Source organism: Microtus pennsylvanicus, chromosome 1 (assembly GCF_037038515.1).
Source record: "Microtus pennsylvanicus isolate mMicPen1 chromosome 1, mMicPen1.hap1, whole genome shotgun sequence".
Taxonomy (NCBI): domain Eukaryota; kingdom Metazoa; phylum Chordata; class Mammalia; order Rodentia; family Cricetidae; genus Microtus; species Microtus pennsylvanicus.
Window position 1 is genome coordinate 83,213,927 of NC_134579.1, and position 25,499 is coordinate 83,239,425.

At 40.8% G+C, this 25,499-nt stretch overlaps 1 protein-coding gene and 1 pseudogene across 1 annotated transcript in view; one reads left to right on the plus strand and one right to left on the minus strand.

The window, feature by feature from the left end:
- Positions 1 to 17,624, plus strand: part of LOC142840108 (replication factor C subunit 3-like) — a 35,649-nt gene extending 18,025 nt beyond the window's left edge. The window contains exons 3-9 of the mRNA XM_075956579.1: positions 9,683 to 9,748; positions 10,134 to 10,149; positions 11,166 to 11,444; positions 11,971 to 12,107; positions 12,183 to 12,281; positions 15,049 to 15,118; positions 16,917 to 17,624. Of these exons, the coding sequence (XP_075812694.1) occupies positions 9,683 to 9,748; positions 10,134 to 10,149; positions 11,166 to 11,444; positions 11,971 to 12,107; positions 12,183 to 12,281; positions 15,049 to 15,118; positions 16,917 to 17,108 (859 nt within the window). The 3' untranslated portion in view covers positions 17,109 to 17,624. The remainder of the gene's footprint in view (positions 1 to 9,682; positions 9,749 to 10,133; positions 10,150 to 11,165; positions 11,445 to 11,970; positions 12,108 to 12,182; positions 12,282 to 15,048; positions 15,119 to 16,916) is intronic.
- Positions 1 to 25,499, minus strand: part of LOC142847571 (replication factor C subunit 3-like) — a 204,159-nt pseudogene that overhangs the window by 116,291 nt on the left and 62,369 nt on the right.

Below are 25,499 nucleotides of genomic sequence, written 5' to 3' on the forward strand. Positions count from 1 at the left end.
ATTGCTTGGCAAATTAAAGACTCACGTGGTCAGAAAAAGAGAGATATACAGTAAAGAGAGATTCAAAGACAGAGAAAATTTCTGAATGGTTTACTGTGTGTTAAAAATATATGCAGACTAAAAGTTAAAATTCTTAAAGTAAACCTCTGTGACTTCAAGGTGTGGTAGCACACGCCTTTAATCCCAGTGCCTAGAAGGCAGAGATGAACAGATCTCTGTGAGTTCAAGGTGTAGTAGCAAACGCCTTTAATCCCAATGCCTGGGAGGCAGAGACGGGCGGATCTCCGAGAGTTCAAAGACAGCCTGGTCTACAGATGTACGCTCAAAAAGCTAAAAGTTAACGTAGGAATGTCACAGCTTAGATTCTTAAGCGCCTAGTGATTTAAAGGCGCAAATCAAAAGTGCTCCTGGATAGTAAAAAATTGCAGATTCACAATAGGACAGATTCAGACCACTAAATGAGTCACACTGTTGGATGAATGTACGTTGGCTTGGGAGAGAGAAGAAAAAGAATATAGAGAATAAAGTTAATGGTTAAAAAGGAAAAAGTAAAAGTAAAGTCTTTAAAGAGACAGAGTACAGATAGTTATAGATATAAATAAAAATAAGCCACGTAAAGATGGAAAATTCACAGAGAGTCTGGATTATGTACATTGTGTTTTCTTTAAAATTTTTGACTGTAAAGGAGCTAAGTACAGACAGACATTTCATTATATGGACTGCCAAATGGAACCAGAACGGATATGATAAGGGTATTATGATTTCAGAATTTGGGTTTAAGGACATGATGCTTTGGAAAGGAGTTTTTTATTTTGTTTTCACAGAGGATGAGACCCTGTTCATTTCTCCTATTACGATTTGGTATGATGGACCACGTCCTCCTGAAGGTTTGCTGTGAACATCTTCAGAAAATTGCTTCGCTCAACTGCCAACTGAGATGACCCTGGCACACAGGTTATACCATGAAAGGCCTAATTAACGACGCCCCCATTCAGCCGGAAGCAGTTTGGAGAGAAAAAACTGCACCCATGTTCCCAAATATAGTTTATAAATGTTCTTTTACATTTAAAGGGGGAAATGATATAGGTATGAGTAATTTGCATTGATGTGGATTTTAAGGTCAATTTTGCTATATGTATTTCTGATATTGATTAAGGTATTGTGATTGTGTAGTTCATTTAAAAATGTAATGTATATAGGTAGTTAATAGATAATCATAATAGTCAAGTTTGTAGTCATGTTAGTTAATATTTTCTAGATATATAGAGATATATTTTAGATAGACATTCTTCATATCTTTCAAAGATTACAGAATAGGACATTTAATGTTTTAATAACTGAGGACTTTTCATGACAATGAGACACTCTGCTCCTGGCAGCACCAATCTACTTCAAGAAGAAGATGGGCATCGAAGAGGATCCTTATGGAGTTTGATAGCCATTTGGGCAAGAAACTGCTCTTGCCTGGACTATTGCATAAACTGGACACAGAGAACCCACAGAGAGAGGACTACTGAACTTGCCTAAGGTGAGATGATCTTTCGGGGTTCCTGATTCATGAAAGAGTCTGTGAGACATTCTGCAGGACACATCAGAAAGTGACTGAACTGTCTTTGGAATTTCCTGCTTGATAAAAATGTCTGCTGGATACTATGGGCCGGAAGGCTGAAGATGGATGCCCCAACGGTACAAAAGAACTTTGGGTGACTGTCCAGGCAGCGAGATGTCTCTGTCCTTTCTAGAGTTTCAAAAGTTGCTTTTTTCTTATTTGCTTAGGTAGTATTGTATCTTTCTGGAGTCTTTAATGGAGTTAAGAATAGTTATAGTTTTCCTTAGTTATGATAAAGTTTATTGTAATTTTTATGATAACTGTTTTGTTATATGTAATTTTGCTATGTTAAGGTTAAAGCCTTCCTTTTTTTGTTTAAACAGAAAAAGGGGAAGTGATGTGGGAGTGTCATATCAATCTGTTGATTTCTTTGGCTAAGCAATAAAGAAACTGCTAGGCCCATTTGATAGGCCCACCCTTAGGTGGGTGGAGTAAACAGAACAGAACACTGGGAGGAAGAGGAAGTGAGGTCAGACTCCGCAGCTCTGCTCTCCAGAGCAGATGCCTTCAGAGAGACGCCATGCTACCTGCTCCAGGGAAGACGCATGCTATGAAGCTCCGACCCAGGATGGACTTAGGCTAGAATCTTCCTGGTAAGCGCACCTAGGGGCGCTACACAGATGATTAGAAATGGGCTAAATTAATATGTGAGAATTAGCCTAGAAGAGGCTAGATAGAGATGGGTCAAGCAGTCTTTAAAAGAATACAGTGTCCGTGTAATTATTTCGGGGCATAAGCTAGCCGGGCAGGTGGCTGGGGTTTTGGGGACATAGCCTCGCCGCCGCCCCATATTACTACAGTGTTCTCCCTCCTTCTGCTCCTCATTGGGACATTGGGAGCTCAGTCCTGTGCTCCAGTGTGGGTCTCTGTCTCTATCTCCTCCCATCTCCAGATGAAGGTTCTATGGTGATATGCAAGATATTCATCAGTATGGCTATAGGATAGGGTCGTTTCAGGTTCCCTATCCTCAGCTGCCCCAGGAACTAACTGGGGACCTCACCTTGGGCACCTGGGAGCCCCTCTAGGTCCAAGTCTCTTGCCAACCCTAAGATGGCTCCCTTAATTAAGATTTGTGCTTCCCTGCTCCATTATCCAACCTTCCTTTATCGCAATCATCCCGTTCCACAAGTTCCCCCATCTTCCCCTTCTCACTTTTCTCTCCCCTTCTCCCCTTACCCTCCTTCCACCCCACCCCTAAGATCTCAATTTTTTCCCCGGCAATCTTGTCTACTTCCTATAACCAGGAGGATAGCTATATGTTTTTCTTTGGGTTCACCTTCTTATTTAGCTTCTTTAGGATATCAAATTATAGACTCACTGACCTTTATTTATGGCTAGAACCCAATTATGAGTGAGTACATCCCATGTTCATCTTTTTGGATCTGGGTTACCTCACTCAGGATAGTATTTTCTATTTCCATCCATTTGCATGCAAAATTCGAGAAGTCATTGTTTTTTACCACAGCGTAGTACTTTAATGTGTAGATATTCCACACTTTTTTTCATCCATTCTTCCATTGAAGGACATCTAGGTTGTTTCTAGGTTCTGGCTATTACTAATAATACTGCTATGAACATAGTTGAACAAATGCCCTTGTCATATGATCGGGCATCTCTTGGGTATATTCCCAAGAGTGGCATTGCTGGGTCCAGGGGTAGGTTGTATCCCAAATTTCCTGAGAAACCGCCAAACTGCTTTTCAAAGTGGTTGCACAAGTTTGCATTCCCACCAGCAATGGATAAGGATACCCCTTCCTCAACAACCTCTCCAGCAAAGGCTATCATTGGTGGTTTTGGTTTTAGACAATCTGACAGGTGTAAGATGATATCTCAAAAATTGTTTTGATTTGCATTTCCCTGATCGCTAAGGAGGTTGAGCATGACTTTAAGTCTCTTTTGGCCATTTGAACTTCTTCTATTGAGAATTCTCTGTTCAGATCAGTGCCCCATTTTTTAATTGGGTTAATTAGCATTTTAAAGTCTAGTTTCTGGAGTTCTCTATATATTTTGGAGATCAGACCTTTGTCTGTTGCGGGGTTGGTGAAGATCTTCTCCCAGTCAGTAGGTTGCCTTTGTGTCTTAGTGAAAGTGTCCTTTGCTTCTCAGTTTTAGTAGGTCCCATTTATTCAATGTTGCCCTTAATGTCTGTGCTGCTGGGGTTATACCTAGGAAGCGATCGCCTGTGCTCATATGTTGTAGGGTACTTCCCACTTTCTCTTCTATCAGGTTCAGTGTGTTCAGATTGATATTGAGGTCTTTGATCCATTTGGACTTGAGTTTTGTGCATGGTGATAGATATGGGTCTATTTTCATTGTTTTACAGGTTGACATCCAGTTGTGCCACCACCATTTGTTGAAGATGCTTTCTTCCTTCCATTGTATACTTTTAGCTCCTTAATTGAAAATGAGGTGTTCATAGGGTTTTGTGTTAAAATCCAGGTCTTCTCGATTCCACTGGTCGTCTTCTCTGTTTTTATGCCAATACCACACTGTTTTCATGACTGTGGCTCTGTAATAGAGTTGAAGTCAGGGATGGTAATGCCTCCAGAAGTCCCTTTATTATATAAGATTGTTTTGGCTATCCTGGGGTTTTTGTTTTTCCATATAAAGTTGAGTATTGTCATCTCAAAATCTGTGAAGAATTTTGATGGGACCTTAATGGGCATTGCATTGAATCTATAAATTGCCTTTGGTAGAATTGCCATTTTTACTATGTTGATCCTCCCAATCCAAGAGCAAGGGAGAGCCTTCCATTTTCTGGTATCCTCTTCAATTTCTTTCTTCAATGCCTTAAAGTTCTTGTCAAATAGATCTTTCACTTCCTTGGTTAGAGTTACCCCAAGATATTTTATGCTTTTTGTGGCTATCGTGAAAGGTGATGCTTGTCTGATTTCCTTCTCTGCTTCCATATCTTTTGTGTATAGGAGGGCGACTGATTTTTTGGAGTTGATCTTTTATCCTACCACATTACTAAAGGTTTTGTCAGCTGTAGGAATTCTTTGGGGGAGTTTTTTGTGGTCGCTTATGTACACTATCATATCATCTGCAAATAATGAAAGTTTAACCTCTTCCTTCCCAATTCGAATCACCTTATGTTGTCTTATTGCTATTGCTAGAACTTCAAGCACTATATTGAAGAGGTATGGAGAGAGTGGACAGCCTTGCCATGTTCCTGATTTTAGTGGGATGGCTTTGCATTTCTCTCCGTTTAGGTTGACGTTAGCTGTCGGTTTGCTGTAAATAGCTTTTATTGTATTTAGGTATGGCCCTTGTATCCCTAATCTCTCCAATACTTTTATCATAAAGGGATGTTGAATTTTGTCAAAAGCTTTTTCAGCATCTAATGAAATGATCATATGGGTTTTTTCTTTCAGTTTATTTATATGATGGATTACATTGATAGATTTTCGTATGTTGAACCAGCCCTGCATCTCTGGGATGAAGCCTACTTGATCATAATGGATAATTTTTCTAATGTGTTCTTGGATACGTTTTGCCAGTATTTTGTTGAGGAATTTTGTGTTGATGTTCATGAGTGAGATTTGCCTGTAATTCTCTTTCTTGGTTGAGTCTTTGTGCGATTTTGGTATCAGAGTGACTGTGGCTTCATAAAAGGAATTTGGCAATGACTCTTCTGTTTCTATATTGTGAAGTACGTTAAGGAGTATAGGGATTAGGTCTTCTAGGAAGTTCTGGTAGAATTCCGCATTGAAACCATCTCGTCCTGGGCTTTTATTGGTAGGGAGGTTTTTGATAACAGCTTCTAATTCTTCGTGACTAACAGGTCTATTTAGATTGTTCGCCTGTTCCTGGTTTAACTTTGGTATATGGTATTTATCTAAAAACGTGTCCAGTTCTTTGACATTTTCCACTTTTGTGGCATACAGGCTTTTGTAGTAAGATCTGATGATTCTTTGAATTTCCTCTGTGTCTGTGGTTATGTCCCCCTTTTCATTTCTGATCTTATTAATTTGCATGTTCTCTCCCTGCCGTTTGATTAGTTTGGATAGGGGTTTGTCAATCTTGTTGATTTTCTCCAGGAACCAGCTTTTTGTTTCATTGATTCTTTGTATTGTTTTCTGTGTTTCTATTTTGTTGATTTCAGCCCTCAGTTTGATTATTTCCAGTCTTCTACTCCTCCTAGGTGAGTCTGCTTCTTTTTTTTCTAGGGCTTTCAGGTGGGCTGTTAAGTCTCCAATGTGTGCTTTCTCTGTTTTCTTTAGGTGGGCACTTAGTGCTATGAACTTTCCTCTTAGGATTGCTTTCATAGTGTCCCATAAGTTTGAGTGTGTTGTTTCTTTATTTTCATTGAATTCAGGGAAGACTTTAATTTCTTTATTTCTGCCTTGATCCAGGTGTGGTTCAGTAGTTGACTGTTCAGTTTCCATGAGTTTGTAGGCTTCCTGGGGGGAGCATTGTTGTTGAATTCTAACTTTCATCCATGGTGATCTGATAAGACGCAGGAGGTTACAAATATTTTTTTTTGTACCTGGAAGTTTGCTTTGTTACTGAGTATGTGGTCAATTTTCGAGAAGGTTCCATGAGCTGCAGAGAAGAAGGTATATTCTTTCCTATTTGGGTGGAATGTTCTATAGATGTCTGTTAAGTCCATTTGATTCATTACCTCCATTAATTCTCTTATTTCTCTGTTAGGTTTCTGTCTGATTGACCTGTCCATTGGTGAGAGAGGAGTGTTGAAGTCTCCTATTATTAGTGTGTGCGGTTTGATGGCAGCCTTGAGTTTTAGTAATGTTTCTTTTACTTACGTGGGTGCTTTTATAATAGGGGTATAGATATTCAGGATTGAGACTTCATCCTGATGAATTGTTCCTGTTATGAGTATAAAATGTCCCTCTCCATCTTTTCTGATTGATTTAAGTTTGAAGTCAACTTTGTTAGAAATTAGTATGGCCACACCTGCTTGTTTCTTGGGTCCATTTGCTTGATAAGCCTTTTCCTAGCCCTTTACTCTGAGTAGGTGCCTGTCTTTGTGGTTGAGGTGTGTTTCTTGTAAACAGCAGAATGTTGGATCCTGTTTTCGTATCCAATCTCTTAGCCTGTGCCTTTTTATAGGTGAGTTGAGTCCATTGACATTAAGTGATATTAATGACCAGTGGTTCTTAACTCCGGTCACATTTTTAGTCATAGAGTTTGTGAGTTTCCCTTTTTTGATTCGTGTTGGTGAAGGGTCTCTAGATGTTTGTGTTATTGTGGTCATTGTTGGACTCCTTGGTTTGTGATTTTCCTTCTATTACTTTCTGTAAGGCTGGATTTGTGGCTATGTATTGTTTAAATTTGTTTTTATCCTGGAAAATGTTATTTTCTCCATTTATAGTGAACGAAAGCTTGGCTGGGTATAGTAGTCTGAGCTTGCATCCATGTTCTCTTAGTTTCTGCAGTACATCTATCCAGGACCTTCTGGCTTTCATGGTTTCCATAGAGAAGTCAGGTGTAAGTCTGATAGGTTTACCTTTATATATAACTGGACCATTTTCCTTTGCAGTTCTTAATATTCTTTCTTTATTCTGTATGTTTTGTGTTGTGATTATTATACGGCTTTCTGTATGCTTCTTGAACCTTCAAAGGAATATCTTTCTTTAGGTTGGGAAAGTTTTCTTCTATAATTTTATTAAATATGTTTTCTGGACCATTGAGCTGTACTTCTCCTTCTTCTATCCCAATTATTCTTAGGTTTGGTCTTTTTATTGTTTCCCAGATTTCCTGAATGTTTTGTGATATGAATTTGTTGGTTTTGCTGTTTTCTTTGATCAGTGTGTTTATTTTCTCTATGGTATCTTCAGTGTCTGACATTCTTTCTTCTATCTCTTGTAATCTGTTGGTAGTACTTGTCTCTGTAGTTCCTGTTCATTTACCCAGATTTTCCATCTCCATCCTTCCCTCGGTTTTTGTTTTCTTCATTACTTCCATTTCAATCTTCAAGTCTGAACTGCTTCCCTTACCTGTTTGATTGCTTTTTCTTGTTTCTCTTGGTTTTCTTGGGTATCTTTGAGCGATTTATTCATTTCCTCTACCTTTTTGTTTGTAATCTCTAATTGTTTATGGCAGTTTTTCACCTCCTGTTTAAGGTCTTCTATTATTTTCATATAGTTCACTTTTGAGTCGATTTCTTCTAATTCTTCTGGAGTAGGGTGTACAATTCTTATTTCGGGATCCCTGGATTCTGGTGATGTCATGTTGCCTTTCAGGTTGTTGGAGGAATTCTTGTTTGGAGCCTTCCCATCTCTTCCTTCAAATGAATCCAGGAGAGGCCTGGTGTCTTGGTCCAGTCTTTGCTGTGACTGACTCTCTGGGTGTATGTCTTCAGTGTAGAAGCAGGAACAGTTCCCGTCCAGATGGAACTCCTCAGCACCAAAACAAGGATGCCTGGTAGTCCAATGATCTGGGGACAAAAGGAAGAACAGAAGGGGGCAGGCAGTGCGGTATCCAGAAGAGCACAGGACACCCTGCCGCACAAGCTGAAGGTGCGCATGCTCCCTTTCCAGGGGTTCTTGAGGCCTGCCCCGTAGGTAGGCGCTCACTGCTCTGGGTGGGTAGCCTTAGTCTAGGAGCATAAAACTGTTCCTGAGCAAAGAATCTTGCAGAAAACCCAGATTTGGGGAGAGGGTTGTGTGTAAGAAAGACAGCCCTGCAGAAGGAGCTGAAGGAGGGGTGTTGTGCTCTCTTCCGGAACAATCCGCCCCTGGATAGCACACACTTACCCGTCCAGATGGGACTCCTCTGCACCTAAACAGGGCCGCCTGGTAGCCCAATGATCCGGGGACAAAAGGATGAACGGAGCAGGCAGGGTGGTATCCAGAAGAGCTCAGGAGACCCTGGTGCACAAGCTGGAGGTGCGCGTGTTCCCTTTCCATGGATTCTTGAGGCCTGCCCCGTAGGTAGGCGCTCACTGCTCTGGGTGGGTAGCCTTAGTGTAGGAGCAGAAAACTGTTCCTGAGCAAAGGACCTTGCAAAAAACCCAGACTTGGGGGCGGGGGGGTCGTGTGTAAGCTGAACTCTTTGTTTTATTGATTGTTGTATTGTTTTCTTTGTTTTTATTTTGTTTATTTTTGCTCTTAATTTGATTATTTCTTGCCATCTAGTTTCTTAGGTCAGTTTGCTTTTTTTTCTTCTAAAGTTTTCAAATGATCTTTTAATTCACTAGTGCCCGAACCTGCAGAGGTCTCTGGTTCCTGCCCACTACATTGGAGGTCCCAGATTCATACCCCGACCCTCAGAGTTCCTGGCTCAGGACCATTTTCTGGGAGGTCCCATATTCACACCTGGACCTGCAGGTGTTCTGGTTCAGGTTTACTCCATCGAAGATACAGACTTACTCCCAGTCCTGCAGAGGTCACTGATTCCTATCTCCTCTTAGGTCCCAGACTCATTTCCTGAACCCGTAGAGGTCTCTGGCTCTGGCACACTCCCTCAGCATTTGCTCTGGTTGCTCTGCTGTACCTGCTCCTGTGGAGTTCACTGTCTCAGGTCTGCTCTGGCCTAGGTTTCTGGCTCCGTTCTGCTCCTGTAGAGTTCGCCATCCCAGTTCCATACTCTAGCCCAGGTTGCTGACTCAGTCCTGTGCTTATGAAGTTAGCTGTCTCAGGTCTCCCTGGCAAGGATTTTTAGTACTGATCAGATATGCACCCCTCCCCAACACTGGCTGCCTATGACTTAAGAAATAGAGTGTATGTGTGTGTGTGTGTGTGTGTGTGTGTAGTATGCATAAATCAGTTCATCAGATGAAACAGACATTCACGGTGTCGTCAAAGTGAAAATCCACAAAAGTATTTTGCTGCAGAACATGCATAGTTTAAGTTGATACATGGCCGTCATCTCACACCAATTGTCTAAAAGGGATTGCAGAGACACATTTTTGAGCGGGAGGAGTAAAACAGGTGAGCATGAGATTTCCTCTTTCTATGTTATTATTTGCCGTGGAACGTGAATATATTTTTCCTTTATTTCTGTGTTAACATGGAAGACTGTTCAGGTAGTTAGTGGTGATTGGTTATACATGAGAAAAAGAAGATAGCCAGTAAGAAAATGTTGAGCAGATTCTTGTTTCATTCACAGACTCCATCTAAAAAAAATTGAAATCAGCACCGTTGCCAGTAACTACCACCTGGAAGTTAATCCTAGGTAAACCGCTACTAAATATTTTTAGAAAAGTAGTAGGAATTACATTTTTAGCAAAAACAAAAAAAAGTAGTTTACACTCCTTGTGCTCCAGCTTAGAGTTATTTTTTGAAATATTGCTGTACGTTTGGAAGCTTGGTCCACAGAGCAGATTAAAGTATAGCTGGTTGCTTGACCCACAGCCTGTGCTGTCACTGAAGTCTGCTCGCTCTGCAGAGCTCACAGTTTGCAGTTCCTTGCATGAGTTCTGTTGAGCTATCCTGACTCTTTCAGTGTTGGTGAGCATAAACAAAGCTGTCTAAAAAGTCAATCCTGTCTGGAATAAGTATCAGATACTGAGTGTGGCCACCATCCTTCCTTGGTATATTTTTGTTTTGCTGAGTTCCAGGGATGCATCTGCCTCTGTTTCTCCAGCTCTGAGTTTTATGAGCATCTTTTTACATGGTTTCTGGAGCTGAACTCAGGTCTTCATGCTCCAAAGTTAGATTAGCATGTTTGTCCATTACATTTATGGTTACGTGAAAAGTAATTATTTTCTTCGAACTGTGAATTCAGTGTGATTATTTTCTATTGACCATCTTTAACAAAACATAAAAAAAATAATAGGTTTTTTTGTAGTGTTTGAAGGCAGGAGGCCAGAGAGGGTTTTTCTATGTTTGGGGCTTAGGTGTTTCTGTGTTTTTTCTTCAGAAAGTTGGGACCCATATTTCCTACCACTCTACATTCTTGTCCTTCTCTCCTGTTCTGCTCACTCGGCTCCCACTGCTGGGCTCTGCATGGAGCAATCTTCTTAGCAGGAAGTGCCTTTGTTCCAGAACCACCTACTTGCTCCATTCCCACTGTGTCAGGGTCCCATGTTCTCAGCCACAGATTGGGCCCTGTGGGGCCTGCTCCTGCTTATGGCTTCTGCATTCACACTGGCTGTGATCCTGTGTGTCCTGTGGGCAGTCTGTGGTTTCACATTCTCACAGCTTGGACAAGTGTTGTGGATTCCTCTTTTGACTCCCACTCAGGCATGATGTGTCTTTGTCTTTGTTCTTTTTATGGAAATGGGAATGGAGTTTGACTTTTCACCCCCTGCCTACTCACAGTTCCTGAACCTCTTAAGGCTGACTGGTCCTCGAGTGCAGCCAGATGCAATTTTCCTGTATGTCTTCCCAGATTCTCCTGTTGACTGTACTCATTGGCTATGACTCTTGCATCAGAGATTTCCAAAGTATTAACAAATTCTTTGAGTTTATAGCATAGATCAGCACATCCTTGTCTTGCAACTTTGTTATGATAAAAGCTGAGAATAAGTGAGAAGTCCTAATTTACTTATTTTGACCAGGGTTTCTTAGTCTTGTTAGATTATAAGATTTTAAAAAATATGATTCTGCCCTTTGCGGAGGTGAAAGTAGAATATCAGCCATCTATTTAGGATGTCACACCTATTAATGAGGACACAGTAGAGGCAGATGGTGACTTAACGCTTGAGTGCCCTCCAGTTAAAGCTGGTTTGTTTCTTTTTGACCCAGTGGTACTATTGACAGAGGTGGAAAAACTCACAAAGCATGCTCAGCATGCCTTGCGCAGAACCATGGAGAAGTACATGTCCACCTGCAGGCTGATCTTGTGTTGCAATTCCACATCTAAGGTGATCCCTTCGATCTGCAGTAGGTGCCTGGCAATTCGTGTGCCTGCTCCCAGCATTGATGACGTAAGTCATGTTAAGCTTTCCAGAAATATCTTAGCTCAAGTTTTGTTTTCTAAAACAAGGTGAAGCATATCAGACAGACCGAAAGGTCAGCCATTAGTAGGTGTACAGAGTGATGTGTTTACTGGTAAATACAAATATAAACCATGTTCTCTTGCATCTATCTTTTAACAAATGAGTGTTATGAATTCAGTGCCTAAGGACTGATGAAGTATTTAATGTCTTCTACCTTAAGCTGATTTAATTTGTCATAGGGGAAATGGGAGCATAGGGGACATAGAGAACGCGAGAATCCCTGGTTCCTTTGTGGGAGTCAGTGCACTGTTTTCCCTTTCGTCTTAATAGCTGTCAATAACATGTACTAGTTTCCCAGTAGACAGCGCTCACTCATAATAGACAGTGAAGACTGTACAGCAGCAGCACATGGCGTCCTGTAGGAGGCAGCAGCACTGTGAAAGGCTCCACAGCGATGCGGACAGATGTTAGACATTGGCTCATGTGCTTTCCTCCTTGTTGATTTGTCTGCCAGATTTGCAGTGTGTTATCCAGTGTCTGCAAGAAGGAGGGTCTGGCTCTTCCTTCGGAACTGGCTCACAGGCTGGCAGAGAAGTCCTGCAGGAACCTCAGGAAAGCCTTACTGATGTGTGAAGCTTGCAGAGTGCAGCAGTGAGTGGGGCCGTCACACAGGGAGCATCCTGAACATGACAATGTGTGGTTAATGTATTTTCTCTTGTGTCATAGATACCCTTTTACTGAAGACCAAGAAATCCCCGAGACAGACTGGGAGGTGTGTCTGAGGGAGACTGCAAATGCTACCGTCAGTCAGCAGACTCCACAGAGGTAACAGCATGAGGGAGGCACACGACATTTACAATAATTCCCGAGCTTTAGTGTGGGAGGTCCTTCTGTCTATATGTTGCTTTTATTGGTTAATGAATTAAGAAATTGGCCGGCCTGATAGGGCAGAGGAGAACTAGGTGGGAAAACTAAATGGAATGCTGGGAGAAAGAAGGGCAGATTGGAGAACTAGGTGGGAAAACTAAATGGAATGCTGGGAGAAAGAAGGGCAGATTGGAGAACTAGGTGGGAAAACTAAATGGAATGCTGGGAGAAAGAAGGGCAGAGGAGAACTAGGTGGGGAAAACTAAATGGAATGCTGGGAGAAAGAAGGGCAGAGGAGAAGTAGGTGGGGAGAACTAAATGGAATGCTGGGAGAGAGAAGAGGAGAAGTAGGTGGGGAGAATTAAATGGAATGCTGGGAGAAAGGGGCAGATTGGAGAGAATCCAGGTAGCCCCTGGAGCCAGGTGGAACTTTTCCCGGTGAGTCACAGCCTCGAGACGACACACAGATTAGTAGAAATGGGTTAAATTAATATGTGAGAGTTAGCTAGTAAGAAGCTAGAGCTAATGGGCCAAGCAGTGATTTGATTAATGCATCTACTGTGTGATTATTTCGGGGCTAAGTGGCAGGGAACTAACTAGCGGCCTCCTGGCAACAGAGCCTCATTTGAAAGGGGAAAAAATTGCATGTAAGACCTGAAATATAGTGAACCTAAGTAGTTAGTGCGTATAGTTTATGCTTTTCTTCAATATGTTAGCGTGTAAAATTGAACTTTATTCATCTCTTTTTCCCCCACAGAAAGTAGCTTAGTTTTATTGCACAGCATAAAGAGCCTAGTGTGTTCAGGCTGAAAGAACAATTGTCATTATTGTAATTGCTTTGTCATTGATGCGGAATGTGCTAGAAAGACCCTGAGCTTCCAGCTTGAGAGCTAACTTAGCCAAATGTTTCTCTCTTGGAGATACTGTTTGTTGTCCTGCCAAGGGCACTTGTGCTTTGGTGCAGAGATCAAAGAGATTGTACGTTGTGGGTCCAGAACTACAAGACACTGCTCATGCCCAAGGACATGATCTGTGGTGAGAAATACGAAGTACTTAGAAAGCATCGTTGTGCCACACTCCAAAGCTGTCTCCTTTCACGTCTGTGGGTTTCTTACTCAGTAGTGGACAGGACTGAAATGTCTCAGCCACTAGTTGTTTCTTTTATGGCAGCTTAGCTAAGACAGGCTCCATAGCTCCGAATAAACATGACAGTTTTGAGGTCCCCTGCTGTTGCAGTGTGGCATTTCCTCAGCCTCACTGAAGCGCAGCCTCATCGTTGTCCGTCACAGCTGAGAAGCAAGCCGCCTTGAGCCCTAGGGGGAGTAGATCATTTTTAGGATGCAGAATAGACTTGAGTGCAGCCATGAGAGCCTGAGCGTCCGTGGTTTAGATGAACACAGCGGTGAGAGGAGTGTGTGTTTCTAGGTAGCTATCTGATGAGTTAGGGTTCGGGAGATTCTTCTGTCAGTTAGTGCAGGTGGTTAGCGAGACCTTGTGCTGCTGCTGTGCTGAACTCTGTGTGTGACAGAGAGAGGAGTTTGAACCTGTGCTTTTAAGAGAGAACTTCTAAATCCCTGTCTGGATTCACCTGCAGTGGAGCATCCGCAGTAGCTTATTCAGAACCCTGGACAGTTGTTTTTTTCTTGGTAAGGCATTGTAGAAAGACAAAGACAGTTGTTTTCTGAGTTTAGGGAATATCGTTATTTATTCTTGTTCTGACATGCAGTATGTGCATTTCCGTCCCACCCTCCTGAAAATGCCGTGAGGGGAGCCTGAGTTAGGGACTCGGGTTTGCACTCGTATTGGCTTATCCTGGTTGTGGTTATCTCTGCCTGTCCCTTCGGTGAAGGTCAGCTTTGTGTCCCTGCTGTAGTTTATAGACTAGGTTCATACTTCATGCTGACATTACCTCATCTCTTGTGTGATTGACTGGAGACAGGCCAGTCTTTTCACAGCCTCTCTGTAGATACTTTAAGCATAAAATTCTAAGCTGCATAAAAAGAGTACTTGATTCATTAGTAGAGTGAATGTATTAAGTTTCTGGTGTGAACGAGCTCTGGTTCAACATTTCAAGTTCTTAATTTCTTTTTTTTTCTTCTTAATTTTTATTATTCTGCTTATTTTTGTGAGTGTGTGTGTGGCCATGTTTGTGTTTACACGCGTGTCCTTGCTCATAAGCCCACACAGCCATAAGTGTGTCTCTGTAGAGATCAGAGGACGGCTTCCAGGAATCATTTTGGCCCTTCACCATGGGTTCTTGGCAATCAGACTCAGGTTATTAGATTTGTAATACAAGCAGATTACCTCTCAAACCATCTCTTAGGCCCCTGAAGTCTAGATTTCTCTTCAGTACTATTGTGAGTGATATAATGAGGAACCCTTATTATAAATAGCTACTGTTAAAATGAATGGAAAAAAACTTTCAAAAACTGAACTGGTTCTTGTCCCTGGTGGATTATCCTAGGAAGCTGAGGCAGAAAGAGTGCTACCAGTTCAAAGCTGTCATGAGCTACATGAGGCCCAGGCGAGTTGGGCTACAGAATGAGACTGTTTGAGAAGACATTGAAGTGGGTATACTGGGGCTGTCTCTCATTGGTACAGCACAAGTCAGGCAGCTTCTGTCTACAGCTTGGTGATAAATCAAGTAAGAAACTTGACCTTACCAGCTGGGTCATTAAAATTGTTCCTTTTTTATCACAAAGTGCAAATCCTTTTTTTTTTTTAGGTTCCTTGAAGTCCGCAGGAGGCTCTATGAGCTTCTCACTGACTGTATTCCTCCTGAGATGATAATGAAGGTAAGTGGCCCTGTTTGACATCTTGAACATTCCTAGCTATAACCTGACACCAGTCCTGTGATCACAGCGCTTTTGTAATGCTAAGGTACGTCATCATCAGCTTTAGCATTTCAGTAATTCTACAGATGTATTCTTCCTGTGTGCCAGCCACCCTTAGGGGACCACAGAAGACGGGAGGGAAGACCTCAGTTGTGATGCTGTGTTCATGGGAGTGACACGGGAGACAAGTGAAGAATATTTCATAATGCTTTGAGTCTTTAAAGAAAGGAAGGTGAAATAATAATAATAAAGAGCCGAGTTATGCACAGCCATGGTCGGCTGCTCAGGGAAAGGTTTTTTCCAGCTGACACTCAGCACTAAGGATGGAACTGTATAAGTGGATGGGAAACCGGTGTTCCAGGAAAGACATGGTGTACGTGGAGAAATGAGGCCGAGGATGTAGGTCCAGTCTAGACTTTGTAGGATCACTCTGCTGGCCGCTTACCTAAATTTACTGATTTCAGGCATTAGGGAATTTGCAGTTTGATTCTATTGAAATTGCACAGTAATGTGAACAAACTCACATGATACAGAATACAAGGTCGTCCTCGCTATATAGGTGTTATTAATGCTTTGAATAAACTTGTTCCTTTCACCTAGTAACAAGTGCTGTGTGCATGTGTGTGTATGTGTGTGCGTGTGTGTGTGTTTAGTAGTGTGTAATCTGTTCACTGTACTGAGTCTCATTCAATAGCATAGGCTAAATGACCCTGTCAGTTTTTTGAAGATGGCCTTTATTGGTGCAACTTTGAATTGTTATTAATGTAATGAATACGGCAGTAACTCTCTTGGTTCTTAGGTCTTTGTACCCTTGTGCAAATGCACACAGTTGCTCTCAACTTATGAGGGTTAAATTTATTTTTTCTTTTTTTTTTGATAAACCAATAATAAGTTGAACATGTCATGCAAATGACGTAGCCAGATCTGGTGGCCACTTGGATGAGGTAGAAGGATCTCTTGAGCACATCAGCCTGGGCCATAGTGAGACCTTGTCGGAAAGAACAGAAGAGCATTTAGTGCATCTTACTTACCCATCAGACAGCACAGGTCAGTGATAATGTGCTGCAGATATGGACTGTCGCCATCAGGATCATGTGACTGGTGTGATTCCCTACATGGTGCCACGGTCTCAAGAGAATGTTGTACTGAATATCTCTAGCCTGGAAAAAGATCAAAATCTAAGATACAATTTACTTTTTTAACCATTTATTTTAGTTGTTGAGATTATAATATAATTACCCCTTTTCTCTTTCCTCACTCCAATCCATTCCCTTTAAAATTCATGGCTACTTTTTCATTAATTATTTACAAATACACAAACATATATTTCTGTGTGTGTACATGTGTATTCCTAAATACATAGGTACAGTTTGCTCAGTCTGTAAAATGTCGGTTATACCAAGATACATTTTCTTCTGCATCTTTCTTCCACATCATCAATAAAGCAAACAAGCAAACCAAAACAAAAATCGATCCTTTAATTCAGACTGTTGCAAGGGACTTTCTGTGTTTGGAATTTTGAAAGCCTTGATTAAGTGCCAGGTTTTATTTTATACATGGTGTTTTTGGCTTTGTTGAAAACTGCTGATTCGTACAAAAAAGTAACAGATATATACATATATATACATACATGTAAGTATATATGCCTACATACAGACATAAAAACGACATTAAAGCTTTACCTTTATGAGGGAGAGGCATAAGCATGTTTGGCTATTTTCCCCCCAGACTGCTTTTTAAGTCTCCCTTCCTCCTGTAGGGCCTGCTCTCAGAGCTCTTACACAACTGCGACGGGCAGCTGAAAGGGGAGGTGTCGCAGATGGCAGCCTATTATGAGCATCGACTGCAGCTGGGCTGCAAAGCCATTTATCACTTGGAGGCGTTTGTGGCCAAGTTTATGGCCCTTTATAAGATGTTCATGGAGGACGGGCTGGAAGGCATGGTTTTCTGATGCAGCCAGTGGCTCCTCCAAGTGCCTCAGAAGTTGTGTTTATGCAGATTTGCTCTGGGACTGTGGGTACAATAAACTTTCTTTACTAAATTGTTAATGTGGGTTTTTTTGTTTTTAAATGAATACTCTCTGAGCTATTAATCATTTTTATTCATTATTTTTATATGTAAGGGTGTTTTGCCTGCTTGAGTATGTTTGCTTGTGTACCATGTTCATAGATGCTGCCAGAAGAGAGTGCTGGAGCCCCTGGGACTGGAATTACAGATGTATGGGTACTGAGTATTGAACGTGGTCCTCTGGAAGAACAAGTGGCTTTTGGCCACTAAGCCGTTTCTCCAGCCGCTGAACTATAAAAGACTTGCAAAGCCTCAATGATCTTGCCCTCAGTGTTGTGGCGTTCTGGGAGAAAGCTGATCCTGTTTTTTTTATTTTGTTTTGTTTTTGTTTTTTAAGGGTATAAATATAGAGGGTGGACACTGAAATGTCCAGATTCCTGTTACACTTTACAAGGAAATACTCAGAGATTGTTGTACTGAATTCACATAAGCCCTGGCCTTTTTTTGTTTGGGAGATTTTTGATGACAGCTTCTATTTTCTTGCCGTTTATAGGTCTATTTAAATTGCTCACGTGGTCTTGATTTAATTGTGGTATATGGTATCCATCTAGAAAATTGTCCATTTCCTTTATATTTTCCAATTTTGTGGAGTACAGATTTTTGTAGTATGACCTAATGATTCTCTTGAGATTTCTGTTCATGCTTATGACATAGTTTAATGCCAGTGGCTTTTCTTTGTTCTTGTTTGCTTGTTTCTTTGTTTTGGTGTTTAGCTTTTTAGTTCTAAAAATGTTCTAGATTTTTTTTCATACTATGGTAGTAGGAATGTTCTAGAATTTCTGTATGATATTTAGCTGGTAATGGTATTTCCCTAATCTTTCCTCTGTTTCTTTTTTCCAATGTTAGTAGTCTCCTATCTATTGAAGGCACTTAGTTTTACAATGTCTCATTTGTCACTACATCGTCTTAAATATTTTGCTCCAAGGATTCTCTTCAAAACCTTCTCCTTTTGCCTACCATGAAGTGTTTGTTTAATCCGTCTTTATAAGAGAACACTGTAACAACCAACCTCACTTCCCTTGGATTTTCCACATAATAAGCTGTTGTGTCCTAAGCTCATGCACAGGTGAAACCTTAAATTATTTCCTCCACAATAAATGCTAAATACAATATAGAGATTGAATCTTGGTAAACAATGGTGTTTGTAGCACTGTCTGTTATTGGTATCAAGTGGGGTCAAGTAGAGTCAGTGACTAATCCTTGTGAAATCATTTTAAAGATTTCTGCACAGTATCCCTCAGCCCTTCCTCTTGTGATGCTCCTTGTGCTGTTCAATGAGAGAAAGAGAATAAAGCCCTTGCCATGGACAGATACACAATGAGCCACTACAACACATTATTAAGACAGCCTACAAAAGGCATAGATTCAGACTCACACATAGGACAGGATAAAAATGGATGACACCTGATGAGTGAATCAGACCGTTTAAATCTGGAGATGCTCCTGGTCAGATGACACAAAGAAGACATGATTTACTGATTTCTCTCCATAGTGCACTGTTGAAAGGAGCTGTGGGGCTGCGTTTTTGCCACCCAGCTCCTGACTACCTGGCTAGCTTATGCCCCAAAATAATGACACACAAACTGTATTCATATAAACACTGCTTGGCCCATTTCTATTAATGTGTGTAGCACCACGAGGTACGCTTACCAGGAAGAATCTAACCTATATCCATCCTGGGTCTGAGCTTCATGACATCTGCCCTGGAGAGCAGTGGCATGGTGTCTGTCTGAGGCGTCTTACCTCACTTCCTCTTTCTCCCAGCATTCTGTTCTGTTTACTCTACCCACCTATGTTCTAACCTATCAGGGCCAAGCAGTTTATTAATTAATCAATGATCTTTCTCCATCAGTGCACCTATGCATTATAGGTGACAGTGAGTATATTAATAATGTGTTTAAACTTATTATTTTGTTTTCCTGTGTGAGAAATGCTAAAGGAACTAAATATTTGTACTATATCTTTATAGAAGAGTGGTTGGAAAGAAAGTGTAAGTCAGAAATTGGGGGTGAATTTTATGTAATCTTCTTATGGATGTTGCAACACACATATACACACAGACACAGACACACACATACACAGATATATTGTAAAAACGTGTTTTCATGCAATTATGAAAAAAATAAAAGAAACTACTGGTAACAGTTAACCTCTTACATGATACTGCCCTGAATTGATCTCTAGTGAACAGATATAACTAAAAATCACCTGTATTTTTCAAGCTTGTACAGATACTGTGTAAACCATCTACAAACACTTTAGAAATACATTCTTGGGTTCTTGGGCTCCTTCTTTACCCATGCCCACAACTTTCATACAGAGCACTTATGTTTCAGTATAAGGATGGTTCCTAAAAGTAGAATCATCACGTGAATTATGGTAAGCACAGTATCTACTTTTTATGCATGTCAGTGTATATGAGTCCATAAGAATGTGTCATAGCATACTGGGATAACTAGCTTCATGGTTAATGAACACTGTCTAGTGCTGATACATTTTGAACTCTAATGCTTCCATTAAAAGAATCCAAAAATAGGTATAGTTCTCTCAAAATTTCCATCATGAATGACCACATTTTGACTCGAAATCGCTTTCAATTGTGCTTTATCCAATTCCACAGCTTCCATCTAAGTAGCAACTCCATCTTTGTGAACCTGGCCAGTGAAACGAAAGTGAAGTTCATGATTAGCTTTATAGAATTCTGATCTACATTTGAGTTCAGCTTTCCTTACCACATTTTTGCTTTGCCTTGGTTGAGCACAACAAATGTAACTTCACTGCTGAGCAGACCACTTGAACTCAGCAAGGGATAAACTCATTTTAATCTCTCTTGTTTTTATGAGTATCTGTGGAACCAAGCCAGGAGCGAATACTCTCTTAATTTCTGTGTTTCTGTAGATGGTGAGTGTGCGTGTAGCAGGTGAATGGTGTCTGTTGATAATTTTAAAGCAAGTTCCTCAAGAAAGAATCCAGGAGCTACAAGGACACATCATTTTCCCTGAGACAGAAGAGAGGGCTGATTCTACAGTAAGTATGTCTCTGCTCAGAGACTATGCTCAATTTCTTCTGCAAAGGTTATATATTTATGTTGCACATCTTTACTTCTCTGTTTCTTATAGTCTAGTCTATGGAGTTTATTTTGACTGACATTTGCTTGCTTGTACTTCTTATGAGAGATATTAATTTATATTGTTTACACAGTGTGAATTTACCTCCATTTTGTTCTTGCCTGCTCATTTTTTTGGACATATACCCTCAGTTAACTGATGATATTCATCACTGGAAATTCCATTGTGACATAGGAATGTTCTAGCTTACTGATGCCCATTTCCTCTATAGACTAGCTCATATCCTCATATAAAGACAGTAAATGCAAATGTATGGCAAGGCTTACATCTGAGGGCTCTGTTTGTTACTGACTTAGAAAAATGCATATTAAATCACCCAAAATGCATTGTTTAGCAAACTCTTTCAGTTATGTAGAATTAGAAATGTCATATTCTTTTTTTTTCTTTTTTTTTGCTCTTTTAACTTTATTTAATTGAGGAAAAAAAAAAGTTTCCGCCTCCTCCCAGCCTCCCATTTTCCTCCGCCTCCTCCCAGCCTCCTCTCCCTCCCCCACTCTTTTCCCCCTCCCTGTCCAGTCCAAAGAGCAGTCATGGTTCCCTGCCCTGTGGAAAGTCCAAGATCCACCCCCCTCTGTCCATATCAAGCAATGTGAACATCCAAACTCTCTAGGCTCCCACAAAGCCAGAACAGTGAGTAGGATCAAAACCCCGTGCCATTGTCCTTGGCTTCTCATCAGCCCTCATTGTTTGCCATGTTCAGAGAGTCTGGTTTTATCCCATGCATTTTCAGTCACAGTCCAGCTGGACTTGGTGAGCTCCCAATAGATCAGCCCCACTGTCTTAGTGGGTGGGTGCACCTCTCGTGGTCCTGACTTCCTTGCTCATGTTCTCCCTCCTTCTGCTCCTCATTGGGAACTTGGGAGCTCAGTCCAGTACTCTGTCTCTATCTCCTTCCATCACCAGATGAAGGTTCTATGGTGATATGCAAGATATTCATCAGTATTGCTATAGGATAGGGTCATTTCAGGTTCCTTATCCTCCGCTACCCCAGGAACTAACTGGGGACATTGCCTTGGGCTCCTGGGAGCCACTCTAGGTTCAAGTCTCTTGCCAACCCTAAGGTGGCTCCCTTAACTAAGGAATGTGCTTCCGTGCTCCCCTATCCAACCTTCCTTTATCCCAATCCTCCTTTTTCCCCAAGGTCCCCCCGTCCTCCCCTTCTCGCTTTCTCTCCCCATCTCCCATTACCCCCATCACAACCCACCCCCAAGATCCCAATTTTCTCCCCGGCAATTTTGTCTACTTCCCATAGCCAAGAGGATAACTATATATTTTTCCTTTGGTTCACCTTCTTACTTAGCTTCTTTTGGATCACCGATTGTAGACTCCGTTACCCTTATTTATGGCTAGAAACCAATTATGAGTGAGTACATCCCATGTTCATCCTTTTGGGTCTGGGATACCTCACTCAGTATAGTGTTTTCTATTTCCATCCATTTGCATGCAAAATTCGAGAAGTCATTGTTCTTTACCGCAGCGTAGTACTCTAATGTGTAGATATTCCACACTTTCTTCGTCCATTCTTCCATTGAAGGGCATCTAGGTTGTTTCCAAGTTCTGGGTATTACAAATAATACTGCTATGAACATAGTTGAAAAAATGCTCTTGTCATATAATAGGGCATCTCTTGCGTATATTCCCAAGAGTGGTATTGCTGTTTCCAGGAGTAGGTCGATCCCAAATTTCCTGAGAAACCAAAACACTGATTTCCACAGTGGTTGCACAAGATTGCATTCCCACCAGCAATGGATGAGGGTACCCATCCTCCACAGCCTCTCCAGCAAAGGCTATCATTGGAGTTTTTGATTTTAGCCATTCTGACAGGTGTAAGATGATATCTCAAAATTGTTTTGATTTGCATTTCCCTGATTGCTAAGGAGGTTGAGCATGATCTTAAGTGTCTTTTGGCCATTTGAACTTCCTCTTTTGAGAATTCTCTGTTCAGTTCAGTGCCCCATTTTTTAATTGGGTTAATTAGCATTTTAAAATCTAGTTTCTTGAGTTCTCTATATATTTTGGAGATCAGACCTTTGTCTGTTGCGGGGTTGGTACCTTCCCAGTGATGGCTCTCCCCGGTGATGACTTTCCTGGCACCCAGATCAGGTCTCCATGCTGGTTGTGCAGATGGAAACAAAGCACCTACTGTGCTTGGTGCAGGCAGGCCATAGAAACAAAGGAATTCCCTCCTGCTTGGCTGCTCCGAGGATTCGGACCCAGTGCCCAGACAGGCTGGGCTGTGTGATGTTATGAGGAGGTAAGAGTTTCTGGTTCAGATATATGTAACATGCTAGATATTCTGAAGGTAAATATTAGACCATTTTTTCAGAGCTGAGGAACAAACCCAAGGTCTTGGGCTTGCTATGCAAGCACTCTAATAGTGAACTAAAGAACCAACCCCCATTTTTTATGGACATATTTTGAGAAAAGTAAGGAGGAAACAGAGGATTTAAGACTTATAGTAGTTCCTACGAATGTCTGATGCCATCTCATCGACAATCCTAGAATGTATTGAACTGATCTTGTTTGTGTTTTGGGCATATCATAGCATAGAAAGGGGTTTCTAGCATTGAACTCACTAGCCCAAAGACACCCCATTTAATGATTAGTTTGTAATCCTATCAGGAAAGAGGAGATGCAGCAAGTTGATGAAATGAAATGTAGAGGTACCTGCAGTTGAAAGGTTCAGATGAGGTGGTTCACTCCAGAACGCTAATCAAGAAAAGTCAGAATAAGGAAAATTAAATACAGGAGGAACCCTGACAATATGTGAGCAAAGCCTCTATTTGTTAATCTTTACTGATTGTCATTAAATGTCATCATGGGAGTATAGGAAGTAGTACAATGTGTATCCTTCTTTGAGAAATCAAGCCCACACTGTATAGAATATTTTTAGAGGGTGGTAATATTTATTTTATCACAATTTCAGAGGTTATAATCCATAGTCATGCAGGAGAAGAGATATATGACAACATATATCCATTCAAGTATGTTCCCTATGATGTTTCCTCCAACTAGATACATCACCTACTTTATTTTTTATTTTTTATTAAATTTATTTTTAGAACAATCTTTCCTTATTTTATAATAATATCCCAGTTCCTGCTCCCTCAGCTCTTCCTGCTCTCCCCACCTTCCTTTCACCCCAGCTCCATAAACTCCTCAGAGAATGTAAGGCTTCCCAAGTGGAGACAAAAAGTCTGACACATCAGTTCAAGGCAGGACTGAGGCCCATCCCACTATATCTAGGCTAAGCAAGATATCCCTCCAAAATGAATGGTCTCCACAATGCCAGTTCAAGTACTAGGAATAATCACAATAAAAATGTAAATCTCTCTGATAATCTGAAAGAGAGGAACTGAGGTAAATTCAAAATCATGTCCCAGATATCTGGCTGATCAGCTTTCAAGCAACAAATGAAATCATGGTTATCTGGAATATCAAGATGTACATGTAGGTTCAGTTCAGTTTCCAGTGGTCTTTTGTTACATTCAGTTTCTGGCTGTGTGTTTCAGATATTATCATATAAGAAATTATCTCAAACCTTTTTAAGTATCCAGAGCAACAGTCAGATTATGATATAGTACTGCCTTGATTATTTTAATTATAGCTCATAAATGTGGGAAAATAATCAGTCAAATTAAGAACATTAATATTTTCTTCAGATTTCTTGTCAACACTTATTTGTATTATAATGTAAAATTTGATTACCTCTGAAATGCTTGTAGCATATAGAAAGCTTGAAATAAAACAGTACAGGACTACTGTATCATGAACTCCATAGTCAAGGCAGTCAATAAGGCATGGAAGAGAAAAGTGCTCATACCCCCCCCCACACACACACTACTGAGAAACTGGTGGCAGATGATGACTTTTGGAGGAGGAAGGGTGAGTTTAATTTAAGGTGCTAATGCCAGGTCATTTGAGCAAACTTAGTGATGGCTCTTACATGTGGTCATGGAGTGTTACCCTAGGTAGGTTATTTAAAACAAAAATAAGGATGGGGTTAGGAATGTTGGAATTAAGAGAGTGCACCAGGAACCATTGAAAAGGAATAAAGGCAAATATGAACAAAGTCACTGTGTGCGTGGATAAATTCTCAAAGAATTTCAAACCTGTCTCTGTAAAAGGTCATAGCTCAATAACATTAAAATCTGATGTAAAGTTTTATCTTGTGAAAGAAAAGTATGATAAAGTCACTGTCGGTGCAATTTAGATTTTTGATATTGGACTAGAAGCATTTTTTTTGCAGACCCAGATAAGGGGCCTGGCCCAGTTGATTCACTTGTGCTTTTAATTGTCTTCTTTTTTCCTTTGTTAGGAAGAATTACATACTGCCTCGATTCTTTTTTAGCATTTCCACAAATTCCTATGAATATAGCTTCTGCTCCTGGTGTGGGAAGTCCTTCTGTCTGTGTCGTGCTTTTATTGGTTAATGAATAAAGAAGCCGTTTTGGCCTGTGATAAGACAGAATAAAGGTAGGCAGGCAGAACTAAACTGAATGCTGGTGGAAAGAAGGCTGAGTCAGGAAGAAGCCATGTAGTCCAACTGGAGACAGACACCAGACAGGACCATACTGGTAAGCCACCATCACTTGGCCATATACAGATTAATGGAGATGGGTTAATTTAAGATATAAGAATGAGCCAGAAATACACTTAAGCTATTGGCCAAAGAGTATTACAAATAATATAGTTTCTGAGTGATTATTTTATAGTCTGGGCAGTCAGGACTGAACAAGCAGCCTCCAACAACATCCTCCATCTATTAAAAACACATGGAAAGTCATGTCATGCATAATGATTCATGCCTTAAATTCCAGAACTCGGTAGGTATAGACATGTAGATCTCTGAGAGTTCAAAGTCAACCTAGTCAACATAGTGAAATTTAGGATAGTTTGGCTATCAAGTGAGATTCTGTCTCATTGACAAAACAAAAGCAATAAAATGAAGTTACCCAAAAAGGTGGAGCGTGAATGGTGATTCACACTTGTAATCCCAACATGAGAATGCAGAAGCATTTGGATATTTTTAGGCCAGTACAGTCTACATGGTGAGTTCCAGGACAGCCAGGAATACATATGGAGAGCCTGTCTTACACATCATCAAGAGCAAACATGTTACCAGAAAATGCATAACACATGGACCT